Here is an 18,592-nt window from a genome sequence, read left to right as displayed (position 1 = left end):
CTGGGTAAGGTGGAGGGTCAGAGAAAAAGAGGAAGACCCCTAATGAGATGGATTGGCCAGGTGGCATCATTGATGGACTCAAGTGTGGCAGCGGTTGTGAGGTTGGCCCAGGATCGGACATTGTTTCATTCTGCTGTGCATGGGGTTGCTATGAGTCGGTTCCGACTCAATGGCGCTTGACAACAACAACAACAGATTTCCTTCTGAGATAAGGGGTTTTCAGAGGATGTGAATTCTGGGGAAATAAATGCCTTGCTTTCAGCCTTTAAGCTTGCAGCCCCCTTGTCTTAAGTTGTGACCCCACAGGAGGCTGGGGGTCCCAGCTGGAGGCCTATAGTCAGTGTAGGCAGGGAACTGGACAAGACTCCCCAAGCCACTCTAGCTGCAGTTGTGTGTTTCTTCTCAGGGCCAGGACTAAAGGGCCTCTTGGAGGCCCCACAGGCCTCACTACTTGGTGACTCAAATCTAGGGGTTAGAATATGTCCCCAAAGAGAGTCTGTCATCAGCAACCCATGAGAACATTGCCACCTCTCCCACTGACACCCCCGGCCCAGAAGAGGAGCACTGTGGCTGTGTATCCAAGCCCAGCAGCCCGGCTGCTCACCAAGATAGGAGAAGAATGCTTCTTCCAGTGGGGCCTTCAGGGGAACTTGTGCCTGTAGATTATATAGTTATCCAAAATGGTAATTCTCCTTTCAAGCCTTACATATATATTTTTTAATGAAGTAGGGACAATCATAGTGGAAATTAATATTTATCAGTCCATGTAGTATGTATACACTGCAGTATGTGCTTCATTCAAGAAAAAAGAAAAACAGCTGTAATTCAGAGTGATAGAGGAATCAAATTAGGCTGCATTAACTCATAAGCACACTACTACCTCTTGAGCTGCACACTACTTACTGTGTAGTTCCTACTGTTTGTCATTTTCAGAATTTCCCAGTCCTCACTTAGGTTTACAATCTTGTAGGCTTACCAGAGGTCTTAATTTAGGGAATGCGTTCATTCATTCATAGGTAATAGGCACTTTCATTTCCCTGGTGCTGTCAAGTAGATGCCTACTCACAGCAACCCTATAGGACAGAAGAGAACTGCTCTTAGGGTTTCCAATGCTGGAAGGTTTTTTTGGTTTTATACTTTAAATTATGAATTAGATGAAGATTTATAAAGCAGATCAGTTTTCCATTCAACTATCTATACACAGTTTGTTTCAAGTCATTCATTGCAATCCCCACAATGCAGCATCACTTATCCAACTTCTTCTATGGTTTTCTGTTTCCATTCCTGCTTCTGGACTTTGTTCTCGGGTAAAGGCTGTATTTTCTTGTATCTCAAATGATTAATTATTCTGCAGTATGAGACCTTCTTAATGTTATTGTTCCTCTTATGCTGCGGCTGCTGCATAAAGTTCTGACTCATAGTTGCCCTGTACAGGGTTTCCAAGGCTATAAATCTTTACAGGAGCAGCTGGTGGATTCGAACTGCTGACTTTGAGGTTAGCAGCTCAATGCATGACCCATTATGCTGCCAGGGCTTCTTATTTTCCGTCTAGGCCTTTCTGTTGACTGAAAATTGAGCCATGGGAGTGAGTTCATTTCTAGACCTGAAAGGTGACTTAAGGACCACAGTCTGAGGACTTCCACCAGATTCTATCATGCCAAAAAGGCTGGATTGTTTTTGTTTTTGTTTTTGTTTTTTTAATGATCTTGAGTTTTGTTCCAGATTTTTCACTCACTCTATTCAGGACTTTCTAATTCAATCCCTTTCAGAGCAGCTGGTAATGGTAGTCAGGCACTATCTAGTTCTTCTGGTACCATGATCATGGAGGCAGCTGTTCCCCTGATCTAGTAGTGCATTGCACTACCTGTTTCCATATGTCGCTAATGTTCTTCACTCTCCTATCTAGGCAGGGAGAGATCCATAGTTGGGCCTTAGACGACTGTTTTTAAGACCACAGTCACTACTCACCACAGTATGATGTAGAACATTATCTTTGAGAACTTTTAAAATGATATCAATCTTGGCAGAAGCAGAATTATGATTCTTTCTCCCATAGAGTGTCTGGTGGGTTCAAACTGCCTACTTAAGCACTTAGCAGCCAAATGCTTCACCATTTCCCCCATAGCCCCTTGTTTGTTGTTAAGTGCCACAGAGTTGGTTCCAACTCATAGTGATAGTGTATAGGGTTTCCAAGGAGCAGCTGGTGGGTTTGAACCACTAACATTGTGGTTAGCAGTCCAGTGCTAATCCTACAGCTCCACGTTAAGGCACCTTACTTCCATCTTAAAATCTCTAAAGCAGAACTCTTGACTTTCTTTCCCAAGCTTATTCACCCACAAGTCTTCTCAGCTAAAGAAATAGCACTACTGCCCATCCATCCAAGGAATCACTCTTTTCTACCTTGCCTATCTACGTATAGTTCATTGGCACTTCCAAAGTATATTGTAAATCCATCTCTTTCTGTCTGTCTAGCCCAAGCTCTCATCTTGTCTGGTCTCATCTTCAGCAATGCAGTAGCCTCCAAAGTGAGCTCCCTCCTTTTGTCTGTATAGTCCAGCCTTCTTCAGTTAACAGCTTTTTGAAATGTAAACCAAATCTTCTTACTTGTCTGTTTAAAGCCCTTAGATGGCTTCTCAGCATACTCAAAATAAAATCCAGACTCCTCAGCTTTGATAATGTGCTAGACGGCAAGGTCAGGTCTGTGGTTCAGGCTCACCAGCTGCTCCTTGGAAACCCTACACAGGGTCGCTGTGAGTCAGAACTGACTCAACGGCACTTAACAACAACCACCTCCTCAAGTCCTGTTTCTCCATTGACTCACTTTGTGCAGACATGGTTGGCCTACTTGCTCTACCTTAAATTTGCAAAGTTTGCATCCCTTTTAGGCCTTTGTATTTGAGAGGTTTGCACCTGGAAATCTCTACCTCCAGTTACTTGTGTTCCTTCCAGGTCGCAACTCAGATGGCACTTTATCAGAGAGGACTTCCTGATCTACCACCTGTCCTGAACCATATCATTCTTTTTGTTCTCTTTATAATTTACCCTGGAGTCCTGGTGTGGTGCTGTGGGTTAATGCGCCACACTGCAAAGCCATTTGAACTGCAAAGTTGTCAGTTCAAGCTCACCAGCTGCTCCTTAGAAACCCTATACAGGGTCACTATGAGTTGGCATCAACTCACTGGTAGCATGAGCTGCATTCTGTTTATTTGTTTACTTGCTTATTGTTTGTCTGCCACAAACAAACAAACAAACAGACTTGTTGCCATCACGTTGATTCAATTCATAGAGGTCCTATTGTTGTTGTTGTTGTCAGGTGCCATCGAGTCGGAACCAACTCATAGCGACCCCATGCACAGCAGAACGAAACAATGTTCGATCCTGGGCCAGGACAGAGGAATGTGGCCCGTAGGGCTTTAAAGTGGTAATCTTTACAGAAGCAGACTGCCACATCTTTATTCTGCTGAGGGCTGATGGATTTGAACTGCTGACCTTTTGATTAGCAGTTGATAGCTTAACCATGTTGTCATCAGGGCTTCTTTTGTCATTCCCACTAGAATGTAAACCCCATGAGGACAAGGGCCTTGTGTTGTGTTTGCTACTATATTCCTTATTGATAGAGCAGTGCCTGAAAATTATGGGAACTCTATAATTCTTCATTCACTTACTTACTCACTCAACTCTGGCAGACAAAGACGTGACTAAGAGACAGACTGTTCCCACGAGGGTTTGATCCCTCGGAAGAATTAGTCCCTGCCTTTCCTTGGCTTATCTTTCCCAGACACTCATCTCCCTACACTGAATTGTGGAATGCGAGCTCACCTCCACTCACACTTGGTGCTAGCTTAGTGAATGTGTACAGAATGAATTGTATTGAATTCAACACAGCACCAAACACAAAGCAAATAAGTACACTACAGTTATTTCTTAAGTGACTAGACCTCTAGGGAGAATTCCATTTTAGACTCACATCATCTATTTCCATGTAAATTTTGGTACACTAAGGAGCTCTGGTAGCGTAGTGGTTATGAATCGGGCTGCGAACCTTAAGGTCAGCGGTTCGAAACTACCAGCTGCACCGCGGGAGAAAGATGAGGCTTTCTACTCCCGTAAAGATTTACACCCTCGGAAACCCTATACAGGGTCGCTATGGGTCGGAACCGACTCGATGGCACATAACAACAAATCATCTTCCTGGGACTTCCGATGTAGCACTGTAGATCACTGGACTGCAAACCTCAAGGTCAGCAGTTAAAACTCAATAGTTGCTCCTTGGAAACCCTATACAGAGTCTCTATGAGTCAGAACTGACTCCATGGCACTTAACAACAGTTTTCTTCCTAGAGTCCTGGTGCGGCACTGTGGGATAAAGCACTAGACCACTAGGTTGGTTTGAACCACAAGGTTGGAGGTTCAAACTTACCAGTTGATTCTTGGAAATTCTGTACAGAGTCTCTATGAGTCGGAAGCGACACGATGGCACTTAACAACAACAACAACAAATCTTTCTGCACATGGATTCTTCTAGACCTACTTGTCCTCTTATTGTTCTATTCCCTCACCTCCTTTCCTACACACCATTGATTCCCAGAGTGGTTTAGGGAGAACAATGTAGGGAGTCTCTGATGGTGACCAGGCTCCATGAATGGTAACAGTTCAGCTTCTGACTCAGAGCTTCATCTGTACCTTAGACGTTAGATTACTGTGCTCATTTGGTAAAATGAAATTTAGTGAGACAACTTTAAAGTTCTGCCTAGGACTGAAAAACCAGCACATAAGGACATGCCAGGGAAGGCATATAGCATAGCAGTTCAGGCAGAGCAGTTTATTTTACAAGGACTTTGGGTCAACAAGAATCTGCCAACTTGAACTCTGAAGCATGTAACATGACTTCAGCTAAACTCATAGACCAGGAGCCTCTGTGAAAAGGTGTGTATATTGATGTGCTTATCCCCTATTGAACCCCCACCAGTTCTGTGTACCACACTTGTAGAGGGATGATGATAACTGGGGTCCTCTTAAGAGGAAACCTTGGCTCACCATGGGGCCAACCCACCAGGTCATAGGGAGAGAAGTGTCACCTGTAGTGAAGAAGTTGTAGAGGGTAGGAGAGTTATCTGCAAACACCGTGGGGGATGGATTCAAATTCAAAGGTGCTTGAAGCCAAGTCTCTGCCCTATGCTCCATCCACCAGGACCAGACTCCTGCTGCTAGTACCAGACCTACTAGTTCACAGCCTAACTGTCATACCTGATCACAGGGTGTGCCTGTTTCTGGACCTTTCCTAGCTTCTAGATCTTCTACCATAGAGTGATCAAAATACTTTCTTCCTGGGATTGCTCTGTTAAATGAGATGGGCCCTGAAACGCCCTTAGCACACCCTATGTGGTGATAGTAGGCTCTCAAGAGAGTTCCTTTTGCTTGTCTCCTCTCCCATTGCAGTTGAGAAGCCCAGTAAGCCAGCAGTTGCTGAGAACACAGAATTCAGAAAGACAGTCTGTGGGGAAGATTGCAGTTGTTTATAAAACAGGCCAACACGTTTCCACCTCGTAAGTTCTAAATCCGTCATCTCTAGCTCCCTAGATCTAAGAATAGTCACCCAGTGGAACCAACGTGCCACAGCATGCTCTTCCCACAGGTGGCTAAAGAAACTTACCCACAGCAGCCACCTACTCCTGGGGTGAGGGGAGCAGGGAAGGCTACCCTCTCCCACCTTGACTTATTTCTGAACCTCTCCCAGAGTTCATTTTCTCTTCCATACAATGTTGATCTGAACACCTTCCTCACAGGACTACTCTATTAAAGAGATGCCTTCAGGCAGAGCTGTGGGAAGGCTTGGAGGTTGGACCTTCAGAACAGCATGGCCCATTCTGGGCCTCGTTTTCCTCTTATATAAAAAGAGATTTACACACAAAAAAAATCTGAGAACCTTTTGAGTTACAGGTTCTAAAAGCGGTTCTAGAGCAATACACAACTTTGCAGCCACAGAACAAAACCTATAAGGAGAAACCCACCAAAATCAACTTTTTTTATTTATCACCAGAACCAAGACCATTCTTGTCTGGTTTGAGGGAGCCAGCCTACAGGCCTGAGTGTGTATTCCTCTACTCTGATCTTTTGCCTCCACCTTGCTTCCCTCTCTAACTCTCATACGCATCGCACCAACCCACACTATGCCACAAGTTCTCCAGGATCCAGAAGACTTTTGATTTGGCTCATCCTTCCTCTGCTCACTGTGAGAATGCCCTCTCCAATAGAGGACTAGAACCTTTAACAGCAGGATGCACTGCCCAGCAGCCAGTATTCCTCCTGATCTTGAGCAGAAATCAGCCCTCCAAGCCTCTGCTCTCCACCTCTAGGGATGCTCCTTTGGCTTCGAAGTGTGGAGAAAACACCAGCTTCCTTCTCTCACTGTTCGCTCATTCATTCACTAATTTATTCATCCATTCACATAACTAATATCTATTGATCATTAATATATGCCAAACACTGCTTCTGGTGTCAGGGTGCAGCACAAACAAAACTTAAGTCCCTGCTCCTAAAGAGCTTGTGTTTTAATTAGGAGAAAGAAAGAATCATGGTTACGAACATAAAAAGAAATCAGTTGAAGAGCTAGAGAGGGCCTGGGGTGTGTCTGGGAAGGGGGTACCTATCTCATTTAAAAATATCAGGGCAGTCCTCTCAGATAAGGTGATGTTTGAACACAGATACCTGAATACAGGAGGAGGTGAACCTGTCAGGACTGAGGTAAGAACATTCCAGACAATGGGGGCAAAGTGCAAAGGCTTTCGACAAACACTGGGCATGTGTCAGGAACAATGGTCATATAGTGATGGTGGTGTCAGCAAAGTGGAGCATTTACCCTAAGAGGAGAAACCAGAGGAGGACTCTGAGCAGGGCAGCAGCATGCTCTGACTTGGGCTTTAACAGGATCTCTCGGACTGCTGTGTGGACATTAGACCATAGAGGGCAAAAGAGGCAGCAAAGATACCAGTTGGAAGCCCTTATAGTAGTATCGGGGAGAGGTGATGGGGTTGCTGAGAAGTGGCTACATAGTTCAGAACCAGTATTGTGAACATTGCCTTCCTAAATCTCTCCTTCTAGCAGCCCTGGTCTTTTCTTGCCTAACACAGCTTCCTCACCAGCCTCCTTGCCTCTAGGCCCTTACTCCTGCCCTACCTTCTCAGTGTTACCATGGGTCCTGGTCAGGTGGGCAGCCTGGGCAGCTGTTACCTCTGTAGCCTTCCCTGAGACAATTTGGCCTTGTAATCCCCAGTATCTCCAGAGCATTCTGTGAGCAAATAGCCCCACATCTTGATTCTGGAATGACTTCATCCTGCTGCCTCAGCTCCAGCCCCCAGGGGCATTACTGGCTCTGGAGAGTGATGGTGGACTGATTGATTGAAAGGCCCTGTGCTGACAAAGCCTCTTCCCTCAGCCTGGCCCAGTGGGGCCACCATCCTTGCGCCACTCTCTGTGGGCACTGCCCCTCTTCTAGGGCAGTGTGACCAGTGACAGAGACCTGAGCAGTGATAGCAGCTCTGACCACAGACCAAAGGAATCTAGACAAGCAGCCAGGTACAGGACTGGGGTGGATGGCTTTGAGTCTTGGCGTTGTATGTCTGTGTGTGTCCCTCCCGTACTGGTCTCCAGACAGAGCCAGGAGTTCAGAAAGACCAGCGGAAAGGCCCTTCCACTCAGTAGCTATATACTTGTACCAGGGTCTGAGGACTGATGGATGATCCAGCTCCCAGTCCCCTACCTCACTGCCAGCTTACAGACTGGTGAGACTATTACAGATAGAAACACCTCTAGATCCAGAGGACTGTGATGTGTGTGATTAGAGAGGCCTGGATACTGCAGGAGCTCAGAATAAATCCAATTCACAGGGGGGCCTGGCCCTATACCTAGGTGTGTTTCATTTAGGCAAACTAGGATGTTATAGCGATCAATGGAGGCAGCTCAGAATGGGCAGATTGCAGTGGGTGCCTTCATTTAAGACTGATGAACCCTTCCTCATCCTTCACAACCCAGCCAAGAGTTAGCATCCTGAACCTTCGGTGACACCCACCTCCTGCCCCCGGTACAGCTGTCGTCCTCTTCATGCTACATCTGACCCTAGACATACTGTTACTGTTCATCGGGCACCCTGTGTTGTTTTGTTTTTTGGGCATTATAAAAAAGTGAATGTTGGTCTTCCTTCCCCCATTTTACCCTCTCTTCCTCAGAGACTGTTGTCCACTTGAGACATAGTCTTCAGGTTTGGTACATATAGAAGTATATAAAAAGGTTTTTCAGAACTTTAATCATACTCTATGTATTATCCAGTAGCACATTTTCACTTAAAATGTCTTGGATATCATCAGGTTGTCAGTAATAGAATTCTTCCTCATTACTTATAACAGCTGTATACTACTCAGTTGGAGAGTCCAGCTACCGTTTTTTTCAACATTCCTCTGTTGATGACTATTTGGAGGGCTCCTCCAAGTTAATGGTGATTTCTAGCAATGCTACAGTAAACACCTTTCATGCCATCGGTTCCCTTCATTGTCTTTTTTCCATGCTGCCTTCCATGGACTGGGAGTCCGAAGGTAGAAAACAAGTTTTCCTCATCTCTGGGCATTGTGTCCAGCACTGGGCCTAAGCCCAAGAGGCATCCCTAGAAGGAAATGGAGTGCATTCTGAGCCAAGTCATGCCTGCGTGGAAGCACTTGGGGAAGTCCGAGAGCAGGCAGCAAGTCTGTGGAGCAGAGAATCAGAAAGCAGGTGATAAGATCTACATGGGCAGACCCCAGAGGACTCCTGAGGAGCCAGGTTGCTGAGAATCTCTGGCAGCTGGCACAAGTCCGGTGTGTATTTGGGTCTTGTGTCCAGTCTGTGTCAGGGACCTTGTCAGATCCGAGGTTCCACTGTCTACAGGGTTTGTAGGCTTGCTCAAGTGTGGTGGGCCACAAGCTCCATCATTTGCCACATCTTGCATCAGGCCAACTCTGTTGAACTCCCATCAGCCGGGGGTCTGAGTTGTAAGGGGCTAGGGAATCCCTCTGTAACTATAGGGCTCTCTACCCAAGGCCCAGCCATGTCCTCGGAGCCAGTAAAGCAGATCTCTCTCAATGAGGTTGGATTTAAATATCCTCAAGGAGCTGGCAAATGCAAGGCACCGTGTAGAGAGCCCTTCTGCAAAGCCAGGAGTCATCCTAGAACTCACCTGTTCCGAGAACTGGATGTTTCTTATTCGAGCTAGCTTAAGGAAAGATTTACCCAAGGCCACTTTGCTTCCTCTTGGTTCTCCAGCAGAATAGCCCACACTTTAGCGTAGCACCCGTAGCATCGCACCAAGTCTAAGGGGCTTACCCACCTTCATTGTGCTGCTACAAAAGTGAGGTGTGGGGGCAGATCCATCCTAAAACACAGAGGAGCTCGGTACTTAGAGGTGTTCTTCACAAGACTTGTTGGCTCTCCAGACAAGATTTGTTTAAGGGGGCAAACTCCAAACCTCTTGTCTTTCTGCCCTGGACCGTCTGCTGGTGCCCCTTCCTCTCCTCTGTGCCTTTGCCATTGGCGTGGCTTCCTTCCCCTTCCTTCTCTCTACACGATCCCCCCCCATTAGGGCTTTGAGCAGTCACCAACTGTGTGCCAAGCAGTGTGTGACTCACCCAGCCCTCCTCCTAGCCACCCTATGAGGTAGGTGCTTTTGTTTTCCACAGACATGGCTTACATACCATAATCACACATCTGTGTGGCAATCTGGGAGCCTGGGCAGCACATCAGCATATGTGGTAAAGAATGTATGTTCAAGGGCCTGTCCACATGCCAAAAAAAAGGTGGAAAATGAAATAATCTTTTAATTAAATTTTCCCCAAATGTTTTGCCCCTTCAATTACCAGGGGATGTCAAACTATGACCCACAGGCCAAATCCAACTTTGGGCCTGTTCTTATACAGTCCTGTATGCTAAGAATGGTTTTGAAAGGGTTATTAAAAAGAATAATGTGCAACAGAGACTGAATGTGGCCCACAAAGCCTTAAAAATAGCTGCTTTCTGCCTTTATAGAATGGGTTTGGCAACCCCTGGTTAGAAGAATATGGAGCTCAACACAGATTCTGGGGCCATGCTTGCCTAGGTTCCCCTACTGTCTTTATTTTCTGAACCTCTCTAACATGAGACAAATCTATAAAGCGTGGCTGACCTCCCAGGCTTGCTAGAATTAAATGAGATAAAGAATATACAGCACCAAACCCAAAGTATTAGTCCTGGTGTGGTGCTGTAAGATAAACACTTGACTACTAACCACAAGGTTTGCAGTTCAAACCCACCAGCCACTCCTCAGGAACCTTATACAGGGTTGCTATGAGTCGGGACCAACTTGATGGCACTAACAACAACAACAACCCAGAGTAAGCTTTTTTTAAATTTTTTTTTTAATTGGGTATTGATGTTTTTTTAATTTGGGTATTGATGTTGTTGTTATTAGATGTCATCGAGTCAGTACTGACTCATAGCAACCCTATGCACAACCGATCAAAACTCTTCCTGGTCCTGCCTCACAGTCTATGCCTGAACCCATTGCTGTGCTAGTCCACTGTGCTAGTCCGTCTTGTTGAGGTCTTCCTCTTTTTCTCCACTTTACCAAACATGACATCCTTCTCCAGGAACTGGTCCCTCCTGATAATATGTCTGAACTATGAGAGACAACGTTTAGCCATCCTGGCTTCAAAGGAGCACTCTGGCTGTATGTCTTCCAACACAGATCTGTTTGTTCTTTTGGCAGCCCATGGCACTTTCGATATTCTCCTCAAAAGCGTCAATTCTTCTACGGTCTTCCTTATTCACTGTCCAGCTTTCATATGCATTTGAGGTTATTGAAAATACCATGGCTTGGGCCAGGCGCACCTTAGTCCTCAAACTGACATCTTTGCTATTCAGCATTTTAAAGAGGTCTTATGCAGCAGATTTGTGTAATGCAATATGTCATTAAATTTCTAGACTGCTGCCTCCATGAGTGTTGATTTACACAAAATGAAGTCTTTGACAACTTCAGTCTTTTCTTCCTTTATCTCAATGTTATTTATTTAATTAATTTATTTTTATTTTCTTTAGCTTCAGTCTGAACTTGCATATGAGCAATTGATGTTCTATTCCACAGTCTGCCCCTGGCCTTTTTTTTTTTTTGGTTGATGAGATGGAGCTTTTCCAAGGTCTCTTTCCACAGATAAAGTCAATTTGATTTCTGTTTATTCCACCTGGTGAGGTCCATGTGTATAGTTCTTTTATGTTGTTTAAAAAAGGTATTTGCAGTATGAGTGGGAATGAATATTTCTTCACCAAGTAGGCGTGAAAGATCTGGCTCTAGGCCTCTGGTTACCCTGGCCCCAAGCATAGTTTCCTCAGAGCAAGTTCCCTTTGGCAGAAGGAGAGGGACCTGCCAGCTGCCCGGTGTGTCCCATCCTGCTGGTAGGTCAGCTCTGCCCTTCCTCCCACCCCCATCCCTGCTGACCGTCAGCTGGTACCACTCACCAGGGCTGGGCATAAAGCCCAGAGCAGGTGCCCAAGTAGACCCAAAGCTACCAAGCCTCTTCCACTGTCCTCATCTCCTGCCTCAGCTTGGCCTGGCTGAATCCCCTGTTTGACTGCAGGAGATGAGGCCAGGGGCTTGTCCTCTCCATGTGCACTTCCGCATTCATGGGTCTAATTAGGTAGACATCTGTGTGTCCTGAAACCCAAGCTTTTGATAATGATTACCTTCCTACTGAGGAAAAGGAAAACAAGAAAAGGGTAATCCCAGTCTACTCAGGCTCCCTCTGCTACAAGAGTTGTCTGCAAAACAAATTTCAGTGCATGGTGTATAAAATGTACAGATCCAAAGATTCAAATCATCGAAAAATCCAAAAGAATATTTCCTGATTTGGATTGGGTAGGCTTTCAAGCCTTACAAGAAATATGAGGAATCATAACATTAAACATCAACACCATTTACTACATGGAACCATAAAACTGTGCACAAGGGGACTTCAAAATGTTTATGTAGAATTGAAATTAAAAGATACTTTTATTTTCCATGAGGTTTTTGAAGCCCCCTTATATATCAAAAGACCAAAATGAAAATTTAAGTTAAGAGAGAAAAAACATTTATTTATGCCAAATAGGTAAGAGAATTATTTTGCATCACAACAGTGTGCCTGCTCATTCTTTGAGGGCTGTCCTAGGAGAATTTTGTTGGGAAACAAAATTACTTACTCCCTTTACCCTTGTTGTTGTTGTTATGTGCCATGGAGTCGGTTCCGAGGCTGTAATCTTTACGGGAGCAGAAAGCCTCATGTTTCTCCCATGGATCGGCTGGTAGTTTCAAACTGCTGACCTTGAGGTTCTCAGCCTGATTCGTAACCACTATGCTACCAGAGCTTCTTACAGCCCTGAGTTTTCCCTATCAGACTTCTTTTTTTGTTCCCCAAGCCCAAAGAGGAACACGGTTGAGTCTCTCGAAGATTTCAAAACTGCCATTTTGACGTGATGTAAATCGGAGAGTGCATTATTCTTCTAGGAAGGGCTAGAGAGAAGGAAGCATGGCTTTCAGAAATATACAGACCTAGGTGGAAGATTTTGATATTTTTGTTTTGTTTAATAAAAGTTTCTATGATTTTGTAGCAATACTTGTTGATATATACCCTTGTATTTTACATATTTACTCATTTAATCCTTGTAAACAGCTCAGTGAGAAAGGTACTATTTATTATCGTTCCCTTCTAACAGATGAGGGAACTGGGGCACAAAAGGCTACGTAACTATTAATGGCTAGTACATGAAGGAACCCAGCCCATCTGTCTCCTGGGTCTGAAAAGCAGATGCTTCTCAGTAACAGGATAAAAGTATTAAGCAGATAGTACACAAAGAAGGAAATACAAAGAGCTGAGAAACAAGAATTATTTTTCAATTTCAGTAGTAACCAAAGAAGTACAAATTAAACAGTGAGATACCATTTTTTGTCTTCAAATTAGGAAATGTTCCTAACCATTATGATATTAATAGAGAGGTACTTGTAGTGCTGGAGCAAGGCAGAGACTCCACACATTGCTGTGGGTATAGTCCAGTAGCCATTCTTAAAAGTATTCTGGCAAGTATGTACCAGAAGTCTCAAAAATATATATACCCTTTAACCAGAAATTACCATTCTAGGAATCTAATTGGAGAAATTAGTGATTTGGACCAATGTTCATGCACAATGATGTTCATAGCTATGTTATACAAAATGAAAATTTGAAACAATCTGTCCTCAAAGTCGGCGGTTCAAGCTCACCAGCCGCTCCTTGGGAACCCTATATAGGGTTGCTATGGGTCGGAACTGAGTCAACAGCACTTAACAACAACAACAACAAGGATACGGGTCAGTCTCCATAATGGGCAATTTTGTTGTTGCCAGGTGCTGTCAAGTCAATTCTGACTCAGCGACACTATACATAACAGAGCTAAACACTGCCCAGTACTGTGCCGTCCTCACAATTGATACCTTTGAGCCCATTGCTGCTGTCACTATGTCAGTTCATCTCGGTGGCGGGGGCCGGGTGAGGAGGGGGGAGACTTCCTCTTGTTCACTGACCCTCCACTTTACCAAGCATGATATCCTTCTCCAGGGACTGGTCCCTCCTGATAACATGTCTAAAATCTTACCATCCTGGCTTCTAAGGAGTATTCTGGCTGTACTTCTTTCAACACAAATGTGTTTGTTCTTTGGCAGTTCATGATACTTTTAATATTAGTGTCTAATGCATCAAATCTTCTTTTGAGATGGTCTCTAAATTCAGGTGGGATATGTTCAAGGTCATATTTTAGCTCTGTGGACTTGTTTTAATTTTCTTCAGCCTCATTCTGAGCTTGCATATAAGTAATTTATGGTCTGTTTCACAGTCTGCCCCTAGCCTGGTTTTGACTGATGATACTGAGCTTTTCCACTATCACTTCCCACAGATGTAATCAGTTTGATATCTGTGTGTTCTATCTGATTAGATCCATGTGTATAGTCATCTTTTATGTTGTTTTAAAAAGGTATTTGCAACGAATAAGTCATTGAACTTGCAAAATTTTGTCATGCTATCTCCAGCATCTTTTCTATCACCAAGGCCGTACTTTCCAACTACTGATCCTTCCTCTTTGTTGCCAACCTTTACACTCCAATCACCAGTAATTATCAGTACATTTTGATTGAATGTTTGATCGATTTCAGACCGAAGAAGTTGGTAGAATTCTTCAGTTTCATCATCACTGGCTTTAGTGGTTGGTGTATAAATTTGAATAATAGTGATATTAACTGGTCTTCCTTGTAGGCGTGTGGATATTATCCTATCACAAATAGTGTTGTACTTCAAGATAGCTCTTGAAATGTTCTTTTTGATGATGAATGCTATACCAGTCCTCTTGAATTTGTCATTTCCCAGCATAGTTAGTCATATGATAGTCAGATTAAAAATGGCTAATACCAGTCCATTTCAGTTTATGCATGGATAAACTGGATATGGATGTTTATGCATTCCATTTCATTTTTGACAACTTCTATTTCTCCTAGATTCATACTTTGTACATTCCATTTTCCAATTATTAATGGATGTTTGCAGCTGTTTCTCATCATTTTGAGTTGTGTTCCATCAACAAATGAAGGTCCTGAAAACTCTACTCCATTCACATCATCATGGTCAAGTCTACTTTGAGAAGGCAAGTCTTCTCTGGTCACAGTTTAAGTGCCTTCCAATCTGAGGGGCTCACCTTCTGGTTCTATATCTGGCAATATTCTGGTACTATTCACAATGTTTTCACCATCCAGCACTGTATCTGACAACACTGCACTGATAATCATAAGATTTTCATCACCTAAACATTCAGAAGTGTTCTGTGTCTCTTTCTTTCTAGTCTGTCTTGGTCTGGAAGTGCCACTGAAACCTGTCCACTATGGGTGACTGTGGTATTTAAAATATCATTGGCATCACAGCAATAAGCAAACTATCACAGTGGGACAAACTAACTGAGGCATGGTGAAATGAGCAATTAAGCAGCCATTATAAATACATTTGAATAACAAACAATTTAAGCAAGATGGAAAGCTATAGGACAAACTTCTCTGAGAAGACATTTGCAATTCATGTAAACAATAATCATAAACAAAATAATGTACCCAAAAAAATGCAAATCAAGAATCTGCAAGACAGACAAATAACAAAATAAGCAAAGAATTGTTGTTGTTAAGTGCCGTCGAGTCAGTTCTGACTCTTAGCAACCCTATATAGGGTTTCCAAGGAGCGATTGGTGAGTTTGAACTGCTGACCCTGTGGTTCAAACCAACCTTGCAGTCCAGTGCTTTATCCCACAGCACCACACCAGGACTGCCAAGCAAAGCATATGAGTAGGCAATTCAAAGAAAAGGCAACTTAATTAACTAATAGACATAAAAGGGCGCGCTATCTCAGTGATTATCAGGGAAATGTAGTCAGAGTGGACTCGTTGCCAGTGGGATAGCAACAGAATCTAGTTCCAAAGTTACAGGGAAACCAAAGGCTGATGGGTGTAAATGAAAGAAAAGCATTGGAGAGCAGTTTGGCCATTCCTAGTTAGCCTGGTGTGGTGCTGTAGGATAAGCACTGGACTGCTGACTGTAGCTCGTCCTTGGAAACCCTATACAGGATCGCTGAATCTGACTCGAGGGCACGTAGCAACAGTTAACCATGTGATTTCCTTCACTTTTAGGGATCAACCCTGTACAAATACTCATTTTTGTACAAGGAGAAATGTTAAAGGGTATTCATTATAGCGCTATTTATAATTGTAGTAATAGTATTGGAGCTAATAATAATAAAACTACCCATCAGAAGGGAAATGGATAAATAGAATAAGATAGCGACATAGACACTCTGTATGGTTAAATTAAATGTACTAGGAAGAGAATTTCCCTAACGTCTTGAAGGACAAGATGATAAGCATTCAAGAAGCTGAACATACCCTGGGAAGGAGAAATGAAATGTACTAGATCTGTAAATATCAACTCAAATTTCAAAGATGCTGGGTGTAAAGAGCAAGCTACAAAAAGCTACAAGTAAGAGACACATTTGAGTGATACTATTTATGTAAATACTTTATATAAGCAAAATATTACATAGTATTTAAGGACACATACAGAAACACCTGAGTGTAAGATAAGCATACAGATAATACATACCAGCTTCAAAATAGCAGTTACTTTGGGAAAGGAGGGAGGGATAAATGGGAAGTAAGTTTTAAATTATATCTTTATAATTTATGTATTAAAAAACAAGAGTTAACACCAATATGGCAAAATGATAACTAATGTTCTAAATCTGGATGTGTCTTTTAAATTATTTGCTGTACTTTTCTACAGTGTGAAGTATCGCAAAATTTTTAATAAATTTGTTGTTTTTGTTAAGTGCTGCAAGTTGGTCCTGACTTATAGCCACCCTGTAAAATGTTTCCAAGGAGTGACTGGTAGGTTTGAGCCATTGATCTTATAGTTAGCAGCCCAGTGTTATCCTGTAATGCCACACTTTTAGATAATTTGTTCTTCTATGGCAATAGCCAAAATATCCATAGTAGTAGACAAGGTTCTGAAGTCTTGTTTCTCGTAATACTTATCTACATTTTTGCCATGAAGCTCTATTATTTTTATATCAAAAATTAAATTCAAAACAGCTACAGAAAACAGTAGAAAAAGGGAAGAGGAGGGATGAGTAGGTGGGGCATGGGGCAATTTTTAGGGCAGGGAAACTATTCTGTATGATCTTGTCATGGTGGACACAGGACATAATGTATTCCTCAAAACCCATAGAACTATGCAACAAAGTAAACCCTTCTGTGAACTGTGGACTTTAGTTAATAACAATGTATCAATATTAGTTCAAGGGTTGTAACAAATACATATACAAGATGTTAATAATAGGAGAAACTGTGGGGGTGGAAGAGTGAGTGAATGAGAACTCTGTGTACTGACTTTCTGTATAATTCTTCTGTAAACTTAAAACTGCTTCAGAAAATAAAGTCTTTTTTTTTAAATTAAAATTAAAAAGCATGCTGAGAAACAATAGCAACTTCAGTAAATTCAGTTCATTTAAACCCTAGTGGAGCTCCCAAAACTTAGCAAGAAGTGATGTGATAGGATGGAAACACCATGGGATGTCATATTGACCTGGGTTTAAATGTTGACTTTGCTACTTTCTGGTACTCTGAACTTGTTCATTTTTTTATCTTTCAATGAATCCTTATTGAGCACCAGTTGCATACGAGGCACTGTACTACGCATCAAGATGCAGCAGTGTACAAAACATGCAGTCTGTTCTCCCCTCACAGAATGCCAGACAGTTACGAGAATCTAATTTAGATTGGGTGGTACGGGAATGTGGCCTCTGAGTGACACTTAAGCTGGAATCAAAAGGATGAAGAAGTCTGGAGTGGAGCCCCAGTAAAGTGCGGGTGTTGTGGGAAAGAAGGCCCCACAGAGTGTATTCAGGATCTGAAAGCGACCAAGATGGCTGAAGTGTAAGAGACTTGTGCACGGTGAGGCTAGCCAGGGGGTCGCAAGCCAGACAACTGGGAAATGTCTCAGCAAGGGCAGCGGGATGCCATTGACGGGTGCTAAGCAGGGGATTGACATGACTTGAGACTGTAAACGATCACTTTGATATTCCTGGAAGATTGGGGTGGGTATGATACCACTGGGGGTGTTAGCATGGCCCAATGGACAGAAAATAGTGTTCTGGATCCGTGGTGGCAGGGCGATAGAGAGGTGTGAAAGGATTTGAGATCGTTTTTGGAGGCAGATTTGCTGAGTCTGGGCGATAGGTTATAGTGGAAGGTGGCAGTCAGGGAAGGGTCAAGGAGGACAGTCAGGTTTGGGGCATGAAGAGTTATGAGCTGATGGAAACAGAAATCCTGGAGTCAGGGCAGACATCAAGTGCTTGCTTCATGTGTAAACTGCACTCTCATGTTGTCCTCTTTTCCACAGGTGGAGTGTGCTACTCGTGGGGCTGGAACGAGCACGGCATGTGTGGGGATGGCACTGAAGCCAATATCGGGGCCCCCATGCCAGTGCAGGCTCTGAAACCATTAACAGCACTCCAGCTGGGCTGTGGAGCGGGCCACTCTCTGGCCCTCTGTCAGCTGCCAGCCCTTCCTGCACCGGACCAGGGTCTTAAGGTCATGGATCCTTCCCCAGATGCCACTGAAGATACTGAATCTCAGGAAAGAATGGACCAACTAGAAAATGAAGCAACTAGAAGGAAAGACCATCAGAAACTTCAACCCAGTGTGACAGGTTCAGAAGTGGAACTTGTGACTGAGAACAGTTAATAAAATGGCTTTTCCACCAAACCTTTTCTTGGAGAAATGCTATGCTGGGTTGTAGGGTTGGCCCTGGTGGTTGGGATGACCACAGACCAGAAAGATAGGACGCTGTTGCCCGGTGTCCAGGGCTCAAGGAAATGGATACCTTTTCCATTCAACAGATGAGAATGAGAGTGGAGGTCCTCACCAAGGGACATGGAAATGTCCAGCTCCAGCAGGGAAGCTCCCACCTGCCCCTGCCCAGTCCTGACTCCAGTGGGTT

General features: G+C 43.6%; 1 protein-coding gene across 1 annotated transcript in view; it reads left to right on the top strand.

Annotated features, from left to right (window-relative positions):
• SERGEF (secretion regulating guanine nucleotide exchange factor) overlaps window positions 1-18,326 on the top strand; it is a 362,682-nt gene extending 344,356 nt beyond the window's left edge. The window contains 2 exon segments of the mRNA XM_006865831.1: window positions 17,993-18,261; window positions 18,264-18,326. Coding sequence (XP_006865893.1) covers window positions 17,993-18,261; window positions 18,264-18,326 — 332 coding nt within the window.
• The last annotated feature ends 266 nt before the right edge of the window (window positions 18,327-18,592 follow it).

The sequence above is a fragment of the Chrysochloris asiatica genome, unplaced genomic scaffold (genome assembly GCF_000296735.1).
Source record: "Chrysochloris asiatica unplaced genomic scaffold, ChrAsi1.0 scaffold00083, whole genome shotgun sequence".
Classification (NCBI taxonomy): domain Eukaryota; kingdom Metazoa; phylum Chordata; class Mammalia; order Afrosoricida; family Chrysochloridae; genus Chrysochloris; species Chrysochloris asiatica.
This window is presented reverse-complemented; position numbering and strand designations above follow the sequence as displayed.